This window comes from Mobula birostris, chromosome 22 (genome assembly GCF_030028105.1).
Source record: "Mobula birostris isolate sMobBir1 chromosome 22, sMobBir1.hap1, whole genome shotgun sequence".
Lineage (NCBI taxonomy): Eukaryota > Metazoa > Chordata > Chondrichthyes > Myliobatiformes > Myliobatidae > Mobula > Mobula birostris.
In genome coordinates, this window is record NC_092391.1 from 48,763,260 (window position 1) to 48,781,109 (window position 17,850).

General features: G+C 42.4%; 1 protein-coding gene across 3 annotated transcripts in view; it reads right to left on the bottom strand.

Annotated features, from left to right (window-relative positions):
- cacna1ba (calcium channel, voltage-dependent, N type, alpha 1B subunit, a) overlaps positions 1-17,850 on the bottom strand; it is a 927,013-nt gene that overhangs the window by 185,869 nt on the left and 723,294 nt on the right. For all 3 annotated transcript variants that reach the window (XM_072240685.1, XM_072240684.1, XM_072240686.1), the window contains 2 exons: positions 13,587-13,801; positions 9,502-9,637 (listed from right to left, as the gene is read on the bottom strand). In XM_072240685.1, coding sequence (XP_072096786.1) covers positions 9,502-9,637; positions 13,587-13,801 — 351 coding nt within the window. The remainder of the gene's footprint in view (positions 1-9,501; positions 9,638-13,586; positions 13,802-17,850) is intronic.

The following is a 17,850-nucleotide window of genomic DNA, read 5'->3' on the forward strand; positions in this document are numbered from 1 at the left end:
GGAGATGCCAGTAATGATGATGGCTGAACTGCTGTTTATAGGGGAAATTCAGAAGCACAGGAAAGATACATCCCAAAAATGAAGATGTGTTCCAAAAGGAGGATGAAGCAACCATTGTTGTCAAGAGAAGTCAAAAACGGCACAGAAGCAAAAGAAAGGGCATATAATAGAGCAAAAATTAGTTGGAAGTTAGTTAGAGGATTGGGAAGCTTTTAACAATCAATGGAATGCAACAAAAGGAATGCCATAAGGAGAGAAAAGAAAAAATATGAAGGTAAGCTAGCCAATAATATAAAAGAAGATACCAAAAGTTTTTTCAACATACAGTAAAAAGAGTAAGATAGAGATGAGAGTGGATACTGGATCGCAGGAAAATGACACTGGAGAGTTGGAAATGAGGAACAAAGAAATGGCGGAGGAACTTAAATAATCATAGGCATCAGTCTTCATTGTGGAAGACAGTATGCCAAAAACTCAAGACTGTCAGGGGCAGTCATTGCTATACTAAGGAGAAGATGCTTGGGAAGCTGAAAAGCCTGAAGATAGATAAGTCACCTGGACCAGGTGGACTACATCCCAAGACTCTGAAAGAGATATCTGAAAAGGTTGTGGAGGCATTAGTAATGATCTTTCAAGAATTACTAGATTCTGGATTGGTTCCTGAGGGCTGGGAAATTGCAAAAGTCACTCCACTCCACAGTTCCCTCTAAGCTGCACAGGTGCACACTAATTGAAATGCACCCACGCACATAGCCTTTGTTGCTTGGCAGATGGAATTGGACGCAGCTAGAAAATGTTTAAGAAACTTTAAAGATTTTCTTTGTTGTACTGTACTACATTATATCCTTCAATTAATAATTAAAATCAAAAGAGTGTGATATTTTCCATTTTCATTCAGGATATTCATTGTACACATTTTTTTTTCAAGTTCCTGTGTGGTTTTCAGGCCATGTCAAAGTTCCCTGCTGAGAGGATTGGTTGGATCATGCAGTTGCAAAAAAAAAAGCTCCACCCTTTAAGAAGGGAGGGAGTCAGAAGAAAGGGAATTATAGCCCATTTAGCCTGAATCCAGTGATCGGAAATATGTTGTTGCCTATTATTAAGGATGAGGTTTTGTGGTACTTGGAGGCACATGATAAAATGGGCCAAAGTTAGCATGGTTTGGTCAGATTAATCTGTTGGAATTCTTTGAGAATCTAACGGGCAGAATAGACAAGGGAGAGTCAATGAATGTTATTTACTTGATTTTCAGAAGGTCTTTGACAAGGTGCTGCACATGAAGCTGCTTAACAAGAGCCAAGTATATTACAGGAAAGGTACGAGCATGGGTAGAAGATTGGCTGACAGGCAGGAGGCAAAGAGTGGGAATAAAGGGGAGCATTTCTGGTTGGCTGCTGGTGACCAGTGATGCGCTGCAGTGGTTGGTGTTGGCACCGCTACTTTTCATGTTGTATGTCAATGATTTGGATGAAGGAATTGATGGTTTTGTGTTCAAGTTTGAAGATGATGCAAACTAAGGTGGAGGAGGAAGTAGTGTTGAGGAAGCAGACAGTCTGGAGAAGAACTTAGACAGATTAAAGGAATGGGCAAAGAAGTGGCAAATGGAATATAATGTAGCACAGTGCATGGTCATGCACTTTGGCAGAAGGAATAAAGGTATAGACTATTTTCTAAATTGTAGAAAATTCAAAAATCAGAGGCACTTAGGGAGTGCTCATGCAGGATTCCCTAAATGTTAACTTACAGGTTGAGTGAGTGGCAAGGAAGGCAAGTACAATATGAGCAATCATTTTGAGAGAACTAGAATACAAAAGCAAGGATGTAATGCTGTGGCGTTATAAGGCATTGGTCAGATTACACTTAAAACTATTGTGAGCAGCTTTGGGTCCCTTATCTAAGAAAAGGTGCACTGGCCTTCGAGAGGGTCCATAGGAGGTTCACATGAATTATTCCAGGAATGAAAAGGATCAATACGTGAGAAGTCCAATTATGAACAAGAGAAAATCTGCAGATGCTGGAAATCCAGAGCAGCACACACAAAATGCTGGAGAAACTCAGCAGGCCAGGTAGCATCTATAGAAAAGAGTCCAGTTGACGTTTCGGGCCAAGACTCTTCACCGGGACTGGAGAAAAAAAGATGAGGAGTCAGAGTTAGAAGATGGGGGAAGGGAGGAAAAAACACAAGGTGATCGGTGAAACCAGGAGGGGGGAAGGGTGAAGTAAAGAGCTGGGAAGTTGATTGGTGGGAGAGATACAAGAGAAAAGGGAGAAGGCAAAACTGAAGCGAGATCATGGACCATATGCGAATTACAGAAGAGGAGGCGCTTTCTGCCTTGAGGCAGGTTAGGGTGGAGCATATGAGAAGAACTCTGGGTCTGTACTCACTGGAGTTTAGAAGAATGAGGGGGAGCTCATTGCTACCTATTGAATATTGAAAAGTCTAGATAAAGTGGATACGAAAAAGATATTTCTTATGGTGGGGGAGTCTAGGACCAGGTAGCACAGCCTCAGAATTGAGGGATGTCCATTTAGAACAGAGATGAGGGAGATTTACTTTAGCCAGAGAGTGTGATTCTATTGAATTCATTGTCACAGATAGCCCTGCAAGTCAAGTCTTTGGGTATGTATATTTGAAGTGGAATTTTAAGGTGGTTCTTGATGAATTGGGGAGTCAAAGGTTAGAGGGAGATGGCAGGAGAAAGCGATTGAGAAGATTAATAGATCGGCCATGATGAAATAGCGGAGCAAACTCAATGGGGCAAATGGCCTAATTCTGAGCCTATGTCTCATGGTCTTCTGGTCACAGTGAGAAAGAGATAGGGGAGATCTTTAATGGATGTTTTTTCTGCATCTGCATTTACTCGGGAGACTGACACAGAATCAATGGAAATGAAGCAAAACTGTAGTGGGATCATGGACCATCTGTGGACTATGGAAGAGGAGGTGCTTCCTGCCTTGAGGCATATTAGGGTGGATAAGACACGAGGCCCAAAAGAAGTGTCCCATTGGAGCCTGTGGGAGGCTACTGCGGAATTTGCAGGGGCTCTGGCAGGGGTATTTAAAACTTGCTTCACCACAGAGGGGCTAGAAGACTGGAGGAGACTTAATATTGTTCCATTGTTCAAGAAAGGCTCTAAGAATAAGCTGGGAAATTATAGTCGGTGAGCTTGATGGCAATAGTGCATGAGTTATTAGAAGGTTTTCTAAGGGACAGGATATAAAGGTATTTGGATAAATGAGGGCTGATTTTATACATGGTAGGTCGTGTCTAACCAATCTTACAGAGATGGGAAAGTTGATGAAGGAAAGGCAGTAAACAATGTCTACATGGGTTTCAGCAAGACCTTTGACAAAGTTCCACATGGGAGGTTGATCAAGAAGTTCAGTCACTTGGCATTCAAATGAGGTAGTAAATTGGATTCAACACTGGCTTTGCAGGAGAAGCCAGAGAATGGGAGTAGATGATCACTTCTCTGACTGGAGGAGTGACGCGGAGATTGGTGCTGGCTCCCTTGTTGCTCATCGATATTAATGATTCGGATGATAATGTGGTAAACAGGATCAGCAAGTTCGCAGATGACACCAAGATAGTAGTGGACAGTGAGGAAGACTATCAAGGCTTGCAACGGGATCTGCACCCGCTGGGAAAAGGGTAGATGGAACTTAATGCAGGTAAGTGAGAGGGTGGAGCAAGCGTTGAACCAGCTGCCAGCCAAAGTGGAGGATGGGCTCTGAATGCAACATTTATGATCATTTCGGATAAGTACATGGATGAAGAGGTATGAAGGGCTGTGGTCCATCTGCAGATGAATGGGACTAGGTAAGATAACAGTTCAGCACAGACTAGACGAGCCCAAGGTCCTATTTCTGTACTACAGTGCTCTACGACTCTGTAACATACCCTACACAAAGCCATGCTGACTGTTCTGAATCAAACCTCCCGCTCCAAATGTTGGTAGCTCCTCTCCCTCAAAATCCCCTCTGGTTATTTACCCATAACCAATGCCAGGCTCACTGGCTGGTAGGTCCCTGGTTTGCTGTTGCTACCCTTCTTAAACAATGATCCTGCACTGACCACTCTCCAGTTCCCTGGAACTTTCACTGTGGCCAAGATAAAGCAAAAATCTCTGCAAGGGCCCCTGCATTTCATTTTCTTCTTCAGCTTCGCACAAGGTCCCAGAATGCACTAGGTCAGGCCCTGGGTTTTTATCCACCTTAATGCACTTCAGGGCCTCTAATACCTCCTCCCCTGCTAATTTCTGTGTGGTCCAAGGTAACACCCGTCTATTTCCTGAGCTTCTGTTGTTTTCTCCACAGTAAAAACTGAAGAGAAATATTAGACTGTAAAATTATAAGAAATAGGAGCGGAATTAGGCCATTCGGCCCATCAAGTCTGCTTCACCATTCCATAATGGCTGATTTATTATCCCTCTCAACCCCATTGTCCTGCCTTCTCCCTCTCACCTTTGACACCCTTACTAATCAAAAACCGAACAACCTCTGCTTTAATATGTCCAATGATTTGGCCTTCACAGTCATCAATATATTACACAGATTCACCACCCTCTGGATAAAGACATTCCTCCTGATCTCTGTTCTAAAGGGACATCTTTCCATTCTGAGGCTGTGAACTCTGGTCATAGATTCATCTGTTACAGGAAACATCCTGAATACATCCACTCTATCTAGGAGTTTCAGTATTCAATAGATTTCCATGAGATACCCCTCATTCTTCTAAAATACAGGCCCAGAACCTGAAATGCTCCTCATAAGTTAACCGTTTCAGTCCTGCAATCAGTCTCAAGAACCTTGTAAACCATCTCCAATGCCAGCACATCCTTTCTTAGATTAGGGGCCCAAAACAACTCACAATACTCCCAAGTCTGGTCTAACCGATGCCTTATAAAGCTTCAGCATTACATCCTTGCTTTTATATTCTAGTCCTTTTGAAATGTACGCTAATATTGCATTTGCCTTCCTTACCACCAACTTAACCTGCAAGTAAACCTTTGGGGAATCCTGCACGGGGACTTCTAACTCCTTTTACCCCTCAGGTTTCTGAATTTTCTCCCCATTTAGAAAATAATCTACACCTTTCTTCCTTCTGTGCATGTCCCAGCACTGTTTGCTGTCTGCCACTTCTTTGCCCATTCTCTCAATCTGTCTAGGTCCTTCTGCAGACTGCCTGCTTCCTCAACACTACTTACCCCTCCACCTAGCATCATATCATCTGCAAACTTGGCCAGAAATCCATCAATTCCATTATTGAAGTCATTGACATATAATGTGAAAAGAAGCAGTCCCAACACAACCCCTGTGGAATGCCAGCAATCAATGGCAGTCAACCAGACTCTCTGCCCCCTGCCAGTCAGCTAATATTATATCATCCTAGTATCTTTTCTGTAATACCACGGGCTCTAATTTTGTTCAGCAGCTGCATGTATGGCACCTTGTCACAGGTCTTCTGAAAATCCACCAATTCTCCTCTGTCTATCCGGCCCATTATTCCCTGAAGGAATTCCAGCAAATTTGTCAGACAATATTTCCCCTTAAGGAAACCATGCTGACTTTGGCCTACGTTATCATGTGCTCCAAATATACTGAACCTCATCCTCAATAATCAACCCTAAAATCTTCCCAACCACTGAAGTCAGGCTAAATGGCCCATAGTTTCCCATCTTTTGCCTCCCTCCCTTCTTAAAGAGTGGAGTGACATTTGTAATTCATTAAAAATCTTTGCATTTCCTTTGGTTCCACACAGATGCTCATCCTTAAGGAAACCTATTCTTCCCCTAGCCACCCTTTTAATATACGAAGAAAATCTCTTGTGATTTTGCCTCACCTTGCATGCTGACTCTGGTCATATCTCCTTTCTGCCCTCCTAAGTTCTCTCTTAAGTGTATTGCTACAATTCTTGAAGTCATCAAGAGATTTACTGGTTCCCAATTGCTGGTGCACTGTGTATGCCTCCCTCTTTTTTCTTAACCTTAATAACTAGCTTTAATACCTCTCGTCACCCAAGGTTTCAGCCTAACAGGAAGGTGCTGGCTCTGAGCTCTCGACATCACACTTCACAAGGCTGAAGCTCCTTTCCCTTCAACCAATTAACCACTGCAAGATTTCTCCTAACAAGCCCAAAGTATGTCTGCCTCATTTCAGGACCATAACATGTGAATCAGTTGATTCACTCACCCTGACTCTTTTAAAATTAACAGAATTATTGTCACAAGGAGCTCATTGACAAACATTTTCACCATTTGCCCTATCTCATCTCCCAGGAGGAGATCAGTGTTGTTCTCTCTCTCTCTCTCTCTCTCTCTCTCTCTCTCTCCAGTAGTTCTTGCTAGAAGTTGATAAAGGAAGCTCTCTTGAACACATTTCACAAATTCCATTCCATCCTAGCCTTTTACACTTTGGTTTGCCCAGTCAATATTAGGTAAGCTTTTATCTCCTACTAATGTTACCCTATTATGTTTACAACTAGCTGCAGTCTTTCTACAAATTTGTTCCTCCAGTTCCTGCTGATAATTGACGAGGGAGGCTATGATACAACCCAATCAGAGTGACTTCAAGAATGCTGATTCTTAATGCCAGACTTACTAATGGCCAGCATCCTGATCCCCTTAAGACCATAAGACTTAGGAGCAGAATTAGATCCCTCGAGTCTGCTCCGCCATTCCATCATGGCTGATTTATTATCCCTCTCAACCCCAATCTCCTGCCTTCTCTCCGTAACCTTTGACGTCCTGATGAACCAAGAACCAATCAACTTCCGCTTTAAATATACCCAATGAGTCGACTTCCAGAGCTGTCCACGGCAATGAATTCCACAGATGCACCACCATGTGGCTAAAGAAATTCTTTCTCATCTCCGTTCTAAATGGATTCTGAGGCTGGGCCCTTGGTCCTTGATTCACTTAATGGAGGCTCCAATCCCCACCACCCACACCAAACCCCCATATGGCCCTGACATTACACAGCCAGATTTTAAAGGTAAAGGTCGGATTAAAGGCAGTAACTTTTTTTGCAATTATCCCACAAAACACAGCAATCTTTACAAAGAGTACACTGGACCGTCTGCATCAGGGCGGAGAGTTAATTGGGCATACAGCTAAGCCCTGGCTACAAGACTGCAGCTGCGAATGTTTGTAGACCGGATATTGAACTTTTTGCTGTTGGACTCCGGCCATATTCCACTGAGATACAACACTGTGTGTCATGGGAGGTTGTTCCTGCCTGTGGCCATCGAACTTTGCAGCTCCTCCTGTGGAGGGTCAGACACCCTGAGCCAATAGGCTGGTCCTGGACTTATTTCCATCTGGCATAGTTTGCATTTTGTTGTTTGATTGTTTGTGGTTTTTGTATTGCTATATTTATGCTCTATTCTTGGTTGGTGCAGCTGTAACAAAACCCAATTTCCCTCAGGATCAATAAGGTATATCTATCTATCTATCTATAGATCTGATCAGAACTCTCCTTTAGAAGTAGCAATATTACTTTCAGAAAGAGAAAAAGACCAGTACTTCTAATGACTCTCTTTTGATTGAAGATACCTCTACGCAATGTTACAGGTAGGCTGTGCGGGCATTGGAGAGTCCAGAGGAGGTTAATGAGAATGATCCTTGGAATGAACGGGTTAATGATTGAGGAGCATTTGATGGCTCTGGGCATGTATTTGCTGGAGTTTAGAAGAATGAGAGGAAAGGGTCTCATTGAAACCTATTAAATATTGAATCCTACAGAGAGTGGATGTGGAGAAGGGTGTTTCCTATAGTCGGGGAGTCTAGAACCAGAAGGCACAGTTTCAGAATAGGACGTCCCTTTAGAAAAGAGATAAGATGGAGTTCATGTGTATGGTGGAGGTGAATCTGTGGAATTCATTGCCACAGACAGCCGTGGTGGCCAAGTCATTGGGTATATTTAAAGCGGAGGTTGATAGGTTCTTGATTAGTAAAGGCATCAAAGGTTATGGGGAGAAGGCAGGAAAATGGGGTTGACAGGGAAAATAAATCAACCACGATGGAATGGCGGAACAGACTCGATGGACCAATTGCCCCAATTCTGCTCCTGTGTCGTAATGTCTTATGAAATATGTCTCAGTCCATTCTAGAAATCTGTCTAGTAATCTCATGGGAACAGTAACACCATCTGATACACCCGCAACCCCATTAAACTATGGGTGAAAATTTTTACAATCAATTTCATTACATTTAACATGTTCCATCAAAATCTTCGACTTGATGGAAAGCTCACTACTTAATATTCTTTATTTAAATTGTGGCTCTCGGATTTTGGTGCTTATTCACCTGTTTCAATTAATCAATGGCACATTTCAGGCCATTTGTTCCTATCCATCAACAGGAACTGAATGTTTCCTGGACACATTTGGTGTTTTTCCATACAAATTACTGAGTCAATCTATCATTTATTTGCACTGTATTTACAGAGGGATTAATTGTCCAAGTGTATTATTTTATTTTTTATATAACACAGAATTGGCCCTTCTAGCCCTTTGAGCTGTGCTGCCCAGCAATCCCCCTGATGTCATCCTGGCATAATCACAGGGCAATTTACAATGACCAAGTAACATACCAACCAGTACGTCTTTGGACTGTGCAGGGAAACCCATGCGGTGACAGAGCAAATTTACAAACTCCTTTCAGGAAGCAGTGGGAATTGAACCCGGGTAAGCTGTACTGTACTGTAAAGCATTGTGCTAACCACTACATTACCATGCCACAAAGCAGCAGAGTTTGGTTACATAGATCATAATGACATATTCAGATGAAAGCCTCAACAGGAGTTGACTTCTCTTGTCTCAATGTAACGCTCAGGAAGCATTTTCTTCATCATTAATGTGTAGTAACTATAATTCAACAATTTATTTTGCCTTAAATTATTCTTGTAAACTTGCAGTGATGTACAGCAACATTAGATCTTTAAGGAGAATAAGGAATTTCAGAGAAAAAATACACTGCTGGAAATATAACACAAGAAGAGAAATGACAGAAACATTTAGCAGGTCTGGAGAGGGAAACAGCATTAATGTTTCAGAGCAATAACCCGTCATCAGAATTTTGACATTGCCCTGAAACATTGATTCCTGTTCCAGCTCTGCAGATGCTCCCTAAATACCCAGTGTTCCCAGCATCTCACGCACACAAAATGCTGGAGGAACACGGCAGATCGGGCAGCATCTATGGAAAAGGGTAAACAGTCAACGTTTTGGGCCGAGACATCATGTAGAAGGGTCTCGAACAGAAATGTCGACAGTTTACTCTTTCCCATTGATGCTGCTTGATCTGCTGAGCTCCCCCATTATTTTATGGGTGTTGCTCTGGATTTCCAGCAACTGTAGATTTTCTTCTGTTTGTGTTTCCAGCATCCTCTGCTTTTGTTTTGGAAATTTAATGGTTCAGAGAACAAGGAAACACGCAGAAGAGGTGTGTTGAGGAGGTATCTCCTCCCTGAGGGTCTGGCTCCTCCAATGTTGGTACTTACGGGTTGGTTGGACTGAAGATGAACATGGAGCTGAAAGGCGGGATCTGCCTTGGCCCATTTTTAATCAAATCATCAGCGTCCACAGCTTTCTTTTCCTCTGGTTTCGACATACTTTCCAAATCAACACCAACATTGGCTAAAAAAATACAAACATGATTGTGTAAATAGTTAGAAGAGAGAAACAAAAAATAGTCAGTGAAGAGTTTAATTTTTGAATTGATGTGATGGTACATTTAAATTTACAATTCATAAGGAGTAGCTATATTAATTAAACATTGCTATTCATTGACTGCATCGCTATTGAAATCAAATAAAGAAATGTATCCTAAGTTTATTTCAAGAGTCTTCTCAGGTGAAAGTTTTGGCACTGTAAGTACATGGGTGTTTGCCAGCAGCGGGCAGGCCAGGCGGTATAAGGCCCTTCCTTTGGCTCATCGATCAGCCAGGCATGCCACCAAAGGCGCCATCTTATTTTTTGCTAAATGGACAGTGCCCAGCAAATAGTTGCCACCGCTATTCCACGGACCATGTTGCCTTGAGCTGAAGCCAAGAGACACCTCTCCTCTTTCTCAAACCTCTGGAGAAGCAATTCCATCACTGAATGACTGTACCCACAAAAACAGAACTGGCTTACTGTCAGGGCTCCCCAGAGCATGCTTAATACATTCCAGACAGGCTGCATTGTATATTCTGTACCTCGCATCTGAAAGGAATGAAGGTTGTCTTTTTTCAGAACTCTGAGTTCTGTGCAGAATCATGTAACACCATAATACAAACTCTATTTCAGTGTCAGTAAGACAGGTTATTTAAAAGTGAATTCTAAGCACCAACAATAAGCCTTTCTTGGTAATTGGTAGGGTGAAATCACCCTCAGTTGGAGACCTATTCTGAGAGAGCAGCAACCTAATGCAATACAACTCTTTGGCTCTCATCCTATTTGTATGCCATATAATTTCCCTTTTCAAATTATTATCCACCTTGTAGTAATAGCCACACAGTGGCGTATTCCATGTTCTGGAAATCCTCTGATCGTATACACTAATCACCAGTTCCTTCCCCTTTATTTGCCATCAAATAGTATTTTCAGTGCTTGCCTTTTCAAACCTTTTATGAATTTCAAAGTCCCTGTTAGATCACTTTTGAGACTTTTTCGCATCAGTGAAAACCCTAGCATTTTCCTTTCTTCACAGCTTGTGTTCACTGTTCCCTGTGCTACCCTGGAGAACCGCCTCTTCACTCACTCCACCTCATCATTACACTTCATACAGCACAACAAGCAAAATAATGTTTCAGACTGTAAATGTCAATGTAATTGCTTGCATATGTTGTGTCAAAATGTCTATTACCATCGAAATGGAAGACAAAAAGGGCCCATTACACACACCATCAATCTACAAACATTTATTTAGCCTTCCTCTTTGCTTCTTTCCCCATTTGCCCACATTCTCTTTAATAAAAGGACGGTAAATTTTGGTAACTAGTCTATCATGTGATACCTTTTTGATCTGTGCCACACCAAAGCACCAAGACGCACCATGTCATTCTCTTGGATCAGTGATATACAGCCCACCTAGACCACACCTCAAATGCCCTGACTAAGGAGGAAATGTTTGATACTCAGATTGTCAGACATCTGATGACTATATCAGCTTGGACTGGCTGAAGATCTAAGAGTTGGGCTACTGACTTACTTAAAACATTGTTTGAAGACACGGGGGGGGGGCGACTTGGGGTTTACAGGTTCATGACTATTATTAGCTTGTAATTAGCTTTGTTGTCCCAACATTGGGAATAAACGGAGGGACAGTGCTTAGAAGTGGCATTCAATTGGGACATCACACATGGTTCTGGACTGACTCACTAAAGATGCTTATAAGCCAGAGTATATTCCTGTTTCAGATTTTCATCAGCCTTCCAACTAGCCCAGCGGTCCTACACTGGCATTTCTAGAGACTGAACTTGATCTGCTGATCACGGTTGCTGAGCACAAGCAATGATTTACTGCACTAACATCGTTCTGACATGAAATGTCCAGACCGCACTTGTGTGTCTCTTGTATTTTGGTACAGTTAAATATAGAACAATAGAATTATATAATCTTAATACAGTATAATGTCAAAATGGTTGTTGTGATGCATCTAGTGTGGTAGTTTAGTGGGTAGTGCTTGTCACTCTTACCTTCAACTTCCACCGTGGGCTAGCCTTCTCGCCAAAAGGAGAGGTGAATGTGTAAGTCTCTCCCTGCCAGTACACAGCCTCTCCAACTGCAAGCCTCATGCAGTGCCTCCTCACTGGCGACACATAGAAACTGAACTCCTTTTGAACTACAGAAGACAGGGAAGAGGTCTGGCCCCTGCACGTGTAGCATGCGGGCCCTGGTGCTCATGAACCAGATCCCCCTATGGGTAAATAGTCCCACTGCCTTGTGGGCAGCCTCAGGTGAGATGAAGGCTACAGGAGTAAACCCAGACAGCAAATCCGGAGTAGAGTCCCTAAGGCAGCTGGACGTCATTGAACATCCTTCCTGCAGCTCCTGCAGCCAAGCTGGTACCAAACCTATTGCTTCATAAATTTTCCTTTGGACTACACTGGTGACACCAAGAGGGGGATCTTGATGACTGGGCATCTCAGGATCTCCATTCGTTCCGCCCAGGCTCGTGATGATGATCATCATCACCTAACAGTAAATCCTTCGAGACAGACAGATACCAACCAATATGGAACACAGCATACATTACAGGAACAGCCTCCTCAGATTTTGTACCAAACCAACTAATCCTGTAATTAAACAATTTTAATTAGCCCAGCACATCCATCGTAGGTCAAGATATTGGTTTTGTAGGTTTTTTTGTACAGAGAGTGATAGGTGCCTGGAATGCATTGCCAGGGGTAGTGGTAGAGGCTGATACAGTAGGGACATTTAAGAGACTCTTAGTTTCGTGATATAAGAAAAATGGAGTGTTTGGGCTGTGAGGGAGGGAAGGGTTAAATTGCTCGCCGAGTACCTCCACTGCCTAATAAATTGGCCACCGAGTGTATGTTTGTGGTCTTCTGCTGCTGTAGCTCATTCACTTCAGGGTTCAACATGTTTTGTGTTCAGAGATGCTCTTCTGCACACCTCTGTTGTAACGGGTGGTTATTTGAGTTGCTGTTGCCTTCCTGTCACTTTTAACTAGTCTGGCCTTTCTTCTCTGATCTCTCTCAGTAAGAAGGCATGTTTACCCACAGAACAGCAACTCACTGGATGTTGTTTTGTTTTTTGCTTCGTTGTCTGCAAACACTAGAGCCTGATTTATGTGAAAATCCCAAGAGATCAGCAGCTTCTGAGAGACACAAACCACCCCATCTGGCACCAACAATCATTCCATGGTCAAAGCTACTTGGATCACATTTCTTCCCCATTCTGATGTTTGATTTGAATGACAACTGAGACTCTTTATCATATCTGCATGTTTTTATGCATTGAGTTGCTGCCACATAATTGGCTGATAGATATTTGCATTAACGACCCAGTATCATTACCTAATAAATTGGCCACTGAGTGCACATGATTTGGAAAAAAATGTAGACCAGCAGATTATAAGTCTAAGCACAACATCATGGGCTGAATGGCCAATACTGTACTGTGGGGTGGTAAAGCTCTATGTTCTATCTAAGTGCCACCTAAACTACTTCCTTATGTTTACACCATATCTATATTTTGCCGTATTCTGCTTCTTCAGTGCCTAACAGCCTCTTAAATGCTTCCAAGATATTTGATACCACCACCGTCCCCTGGCAACACATTCCAGACACCCACCACACTCTGTGTAAAAAAAATACTGCCCCAACATCTCCCTTGAACTTATCTCCTCTCATCTGAATGCTTGCCCTCTGGTAATTCAGAACAGTGTTGTAGGGGGATGAATAGTGAGGGCTAAAACCTAGAGCATAGGGATGTTCTAATGTGGAAACGTGGAGCCACAGATAAAGCCAAGAAGTAGAGAAATGGAGTGCAGCAGTGATGTGTGGTCTTTCAGGTTGTTCCTACAACCACCAACGAAATGGCAAACAAAAGACACCCAGCGTCCCATTCTGTCACTCACTCGGGAGCAGTGTGGTCTCTCCAGGGGGAGCCGTGATGGTCACCGGAATGTTAACAGTGATGGCGTGCTCAATGTCTCTCGTCGGCAGTGTCACGAGCTTGATGTTCTTCTGGTTGTCAGCATCCTCTGGCTGCTGGGGCAGGTGCTTCAAGCCACTCATGGGTGGCAGCGATGTTGTGGTCAGCACCGCGGTGTCTGCAGGTGGCTGGCTCTCCCTGTGAATAGACAACGCTCACTAAACTGAGCCTTTTTTGTCTTAATTTACCCATCCCTCCCTTTCCTCCAGCAAGCTCCAACACCCATACTTATCTGGATAGAGAGGGCCAATCCCACCAGCCTAGTCCTCAGCAGTGACATCTGACCAATGAGAGTGGGCCATGATGAGGGCCTGCTTGGAAGACTTCTCCCAAAGACCTGACAGCTGACTAAACCCCTCATCCAAAGACAGTCTGGAAAAGTTGTGAGGCCAATGTTTGAATGCCTGTGACATTCTGAGACAGATCAAAGATACTAAAATTGAATTAAATCATTTAATGCCTCTGATATTCAGATTCATTACAAAATTATTAAAACTGAATTAAATCATTTAAAATTCAAAATAAAAAAATACAATAAAAAATCAAATTAAAATAATCTGGAAAAATAAATTTGCCTCCTTATGCCTTCTTTGCCTCCTAATCTGAGCACTTTAACCCCAAGGGGTGTCCAAAGCCTTGTGCTCAACTGGAGGATGGGGTACCCAGTAACAGAGGGCTCTTCTGTTCCACTCCACCTGAATTGCAAAGGAAATTAGGAATTTAGTATCAGGAACAATAGGAGGATCTAGGACATTCAAATCGTTCAAGTCCAGGGTTCAATGGTTTGGAATCACAGGTTGGTCTGTAACAGATCACAAATCATCATCAAACGTTCTACATTCAACGTAAATTTATTATCAAAGTACATGTATGTCTCCATATAAACCTGAGATTCGTTTTCTTGCAAGCATACTGAATAAATCCATGGTCTGTTCTTATCAAATTATGGTATTGTTTTGCACTGTTGTAACTATATGTTATAATTATGTGGTTTTTGTCAGTTTTTCAGTCAGTTTGTCATGTGTTTCTGTGATATCATTCTGGAAAAACATTGTATCGTTACTTAATGCATGCATTACTAAATGACAATCAAAGAGGACTGCGTATCCTCATAATCTAATCTAACCATAATATAATCAATGAAAGATCATACCCAATAGGGTGGATAACCAGTGTGCAAAAGACAACAAATTGTGCAACTGCAAAAGAAAAAGTGAGGAATAACAATAATGAATAAATAAGCAATAAATATCAAGAACAAGAGATGAAGAGTCCTTGAAAGTGAATCCATTGGTTGTGGAAACAGTCCAGTGATGGGGCAGTGAAGTTGAATGAAATTATGAAGTTATCACCACTGGTTCAAGAACCTGATGGCTGAGGGGTAATAACTGTTCTGGACCTGGTGGTGTGAATCCTGAGGATCCTGTATCTTCTTCCTGGTGGCAGCAATGAGGGGAGAGCATGACCTGGATGGTGGGAGTCCCTGATGATGGATGCTGCTTTCTTGTGACAATGTTCTGTGTAGATGTGCTCAATGGTTGGGAGGGCTTCACTCAGGATGGAGTGGTTGTAACAACCTTCTGCTCAACAGGGCAAAACTCTGAAAGATACATCCCCTTCTCTTCTTGAGAGTACGTGAAATGGCTTAAAATAAGACCATTTCACATATGACTTAAAACGAGCTTGTGAGGTAATTGCATCATTATCGATGGAGTGAATCAGAAGATGCCACGTTGAATGACTGCGTGAGTTAATATGAAGATCAGCTGGATCTCGCTTCGACAACCTCAAGTTTGATCCTCGTCGCAGTGAGTGAGAAGATCAGGTCTTACAGTTGTCACAGCGGCACTGATTGAAGAAGAGGAGGTGTGGTGGTAGTGGGGAACGGGGGAAGTAATCAGGCCACGACTTGGTATTTTTCATCCTGGATATTTCCGGGAAAATGTAAACTAATAGTGAAATAATGATTAGCAATGATTTTAATTATTATATGGGTTAATGCTTTGTAATATCATCAGCAAAGAACTGCTCCAATTGGAATAGATTTTAATTACTCATCAATTCTAATTCAAATCTTCGGGAGAATTCTGTTTTAGTTCTTGGCATGGTGAATTTGTTTTATTTGAACAACTGCACATTTATATATTGTGTTTAATTTCATTAGCCTTTAATAACCAGAAGTTCAGAGCCCTGAGGTTGATTCCGGTCCAGCCGTTCCCCAATGAATATTCTTCCTCATCCACTGAAGACAGACGAATCTGGTTACTTTTGCAGACAAATTAATACATGGATTATCGTGAGGAAAGGAATGTCTCAAAGCAAGGGAGAGAGTTAACCCAACCAGTGGAACCCCAAGGAAGAGTGGAGTATACCCTTTTTAATTATAGGAAGCTAAAAACAAATGGAGTATTTGAAGACAAATGAGTGACAGGACAAGAGGAGAATACATCAGAAAATATATGTGGTGGGCCCAGGCTAGTGAACCGACAAACAAAATGCTCATATCATTAAAAAAAAGCTTTCATTCCCATACCTTCTAGACCCTGTGCTGAACAACAGAATCAAATGCTCAGCTTGGATGCAGTGTGATGAGGAAATTCTTTATCTCCCCTCACACAACAACTTCCCACTCCAGGAACACACTCACTGCATTCCTTCTAATGCAAGTACATCCATCCCAGGAAGAACTGAACTGCGTACACACTCCATAAGACCACAAGACATAGGAGCAGAATCCGGCCACTCGGCCCATCAAGTCTGTTCCGCCATTCCATCATGATTATTCCTCTCAACCCAATTCTCCTGCCTTCTGTCCATAACCTTTGATGCCCTGACTAATCAAGAACCCATCAACCCTAATTTTAAAAACACTCAAAGACTCGATCTCCACAGCCATCCCTGGCAATGAATTCCACAGATTCACCAATTTCAGGCTAAAGAAATTCCTTCTCATCTCTGTTCTAAATGGACATCCTTCTGTTCTGAGGTTGTGCCCTCTGGTCCTGGACTCACTCAATACAGGAAACATCTTCTCCACATCCACACTATTTCGGCCTTTCATGTTAAATAGGTTTAATTGAGATCCCCCTTTACTTCTAGACTCCAGAGTGTACAGGCTGAGGATCATCAAATGCTCCTCATGTGTTAACCCTTTCATTCCTGGAATCAATGTCGTGAAGCTCCTCTGGACTGTCTCCAAAGGCAGCACATCTTTTCTGAGATAAAGGGCTCAAAACAGTTCACAATACTCCATGTTTGGTCTGACCAATTCTTCATAAAGCCTCAGCATCACATCCTTGCTCTTACATTCTAGACCACTCGAAATGAACGTTAACGTTGCATTCGCCTTCCTTACCATTGCCTTAACCTGGAATTTAACCTTCAGGGAAACCTGCACAAGGACTCCAAAGTCCCTCTGTACTTCAGATTTTTGAATTTTCTCCCCATTTAGAAAACAGTCTGCACTTTTATTCCTTCTGGCAAAGTGCATAAACATACACTTCCCTGCCCTATAATCCATCTGCTGCTTCTTTGCCCCTTTCTCCCAATCTGTCAAGGTTCTTCTGTAGACTCCCTGCTTCCTCAATGCGATTAGCCCCTTTATCTATGTTTGTATTGTCTGCAAATGTGGCCACAAAGTCATCAAATTCTGTCATCCAAATTATCAACATATAACATAAAAAGAAGCGGTCCCAATACTAAGCCCTGCAGAACACTATTAGTGACTGGCAGCCAATCAGAATAGGCTCCCTTTATTCCAATTCTCTGCCTCCTCCCAGCCAGCCAATCCTCTATACACGCGAGTATTTTTCCTTTAATACCATGGGCTCTGATCTTGTTAAGCAGCCTCATGTCCAGCACCTTGTTAAAGGCCTTCCAAAAATACAACTAAACAACATACACTGACTATCCTTTGTCTATCTTGCCTGTTATTTCCTCAAAGTATTCCAACAGATTTGTTAGGGAAGATTTCTGCTTTAGGAAACCATGGTGACTTTGGTCTATTTTATCATGTGCCTCCATGTTCCTTAAAAATGGACCCCAATATCTTCCCAAGCACTGACATCATATTAAATGACTTATAATCTTCTTTCTTCTGCCTCCCTCCCTTCTTAAAGAGTGGAGTGATGTTTTCAATTTTTCAGCCCTCTGGAACCATTCCAGAATCTAGTAATCCTTGGAAGATC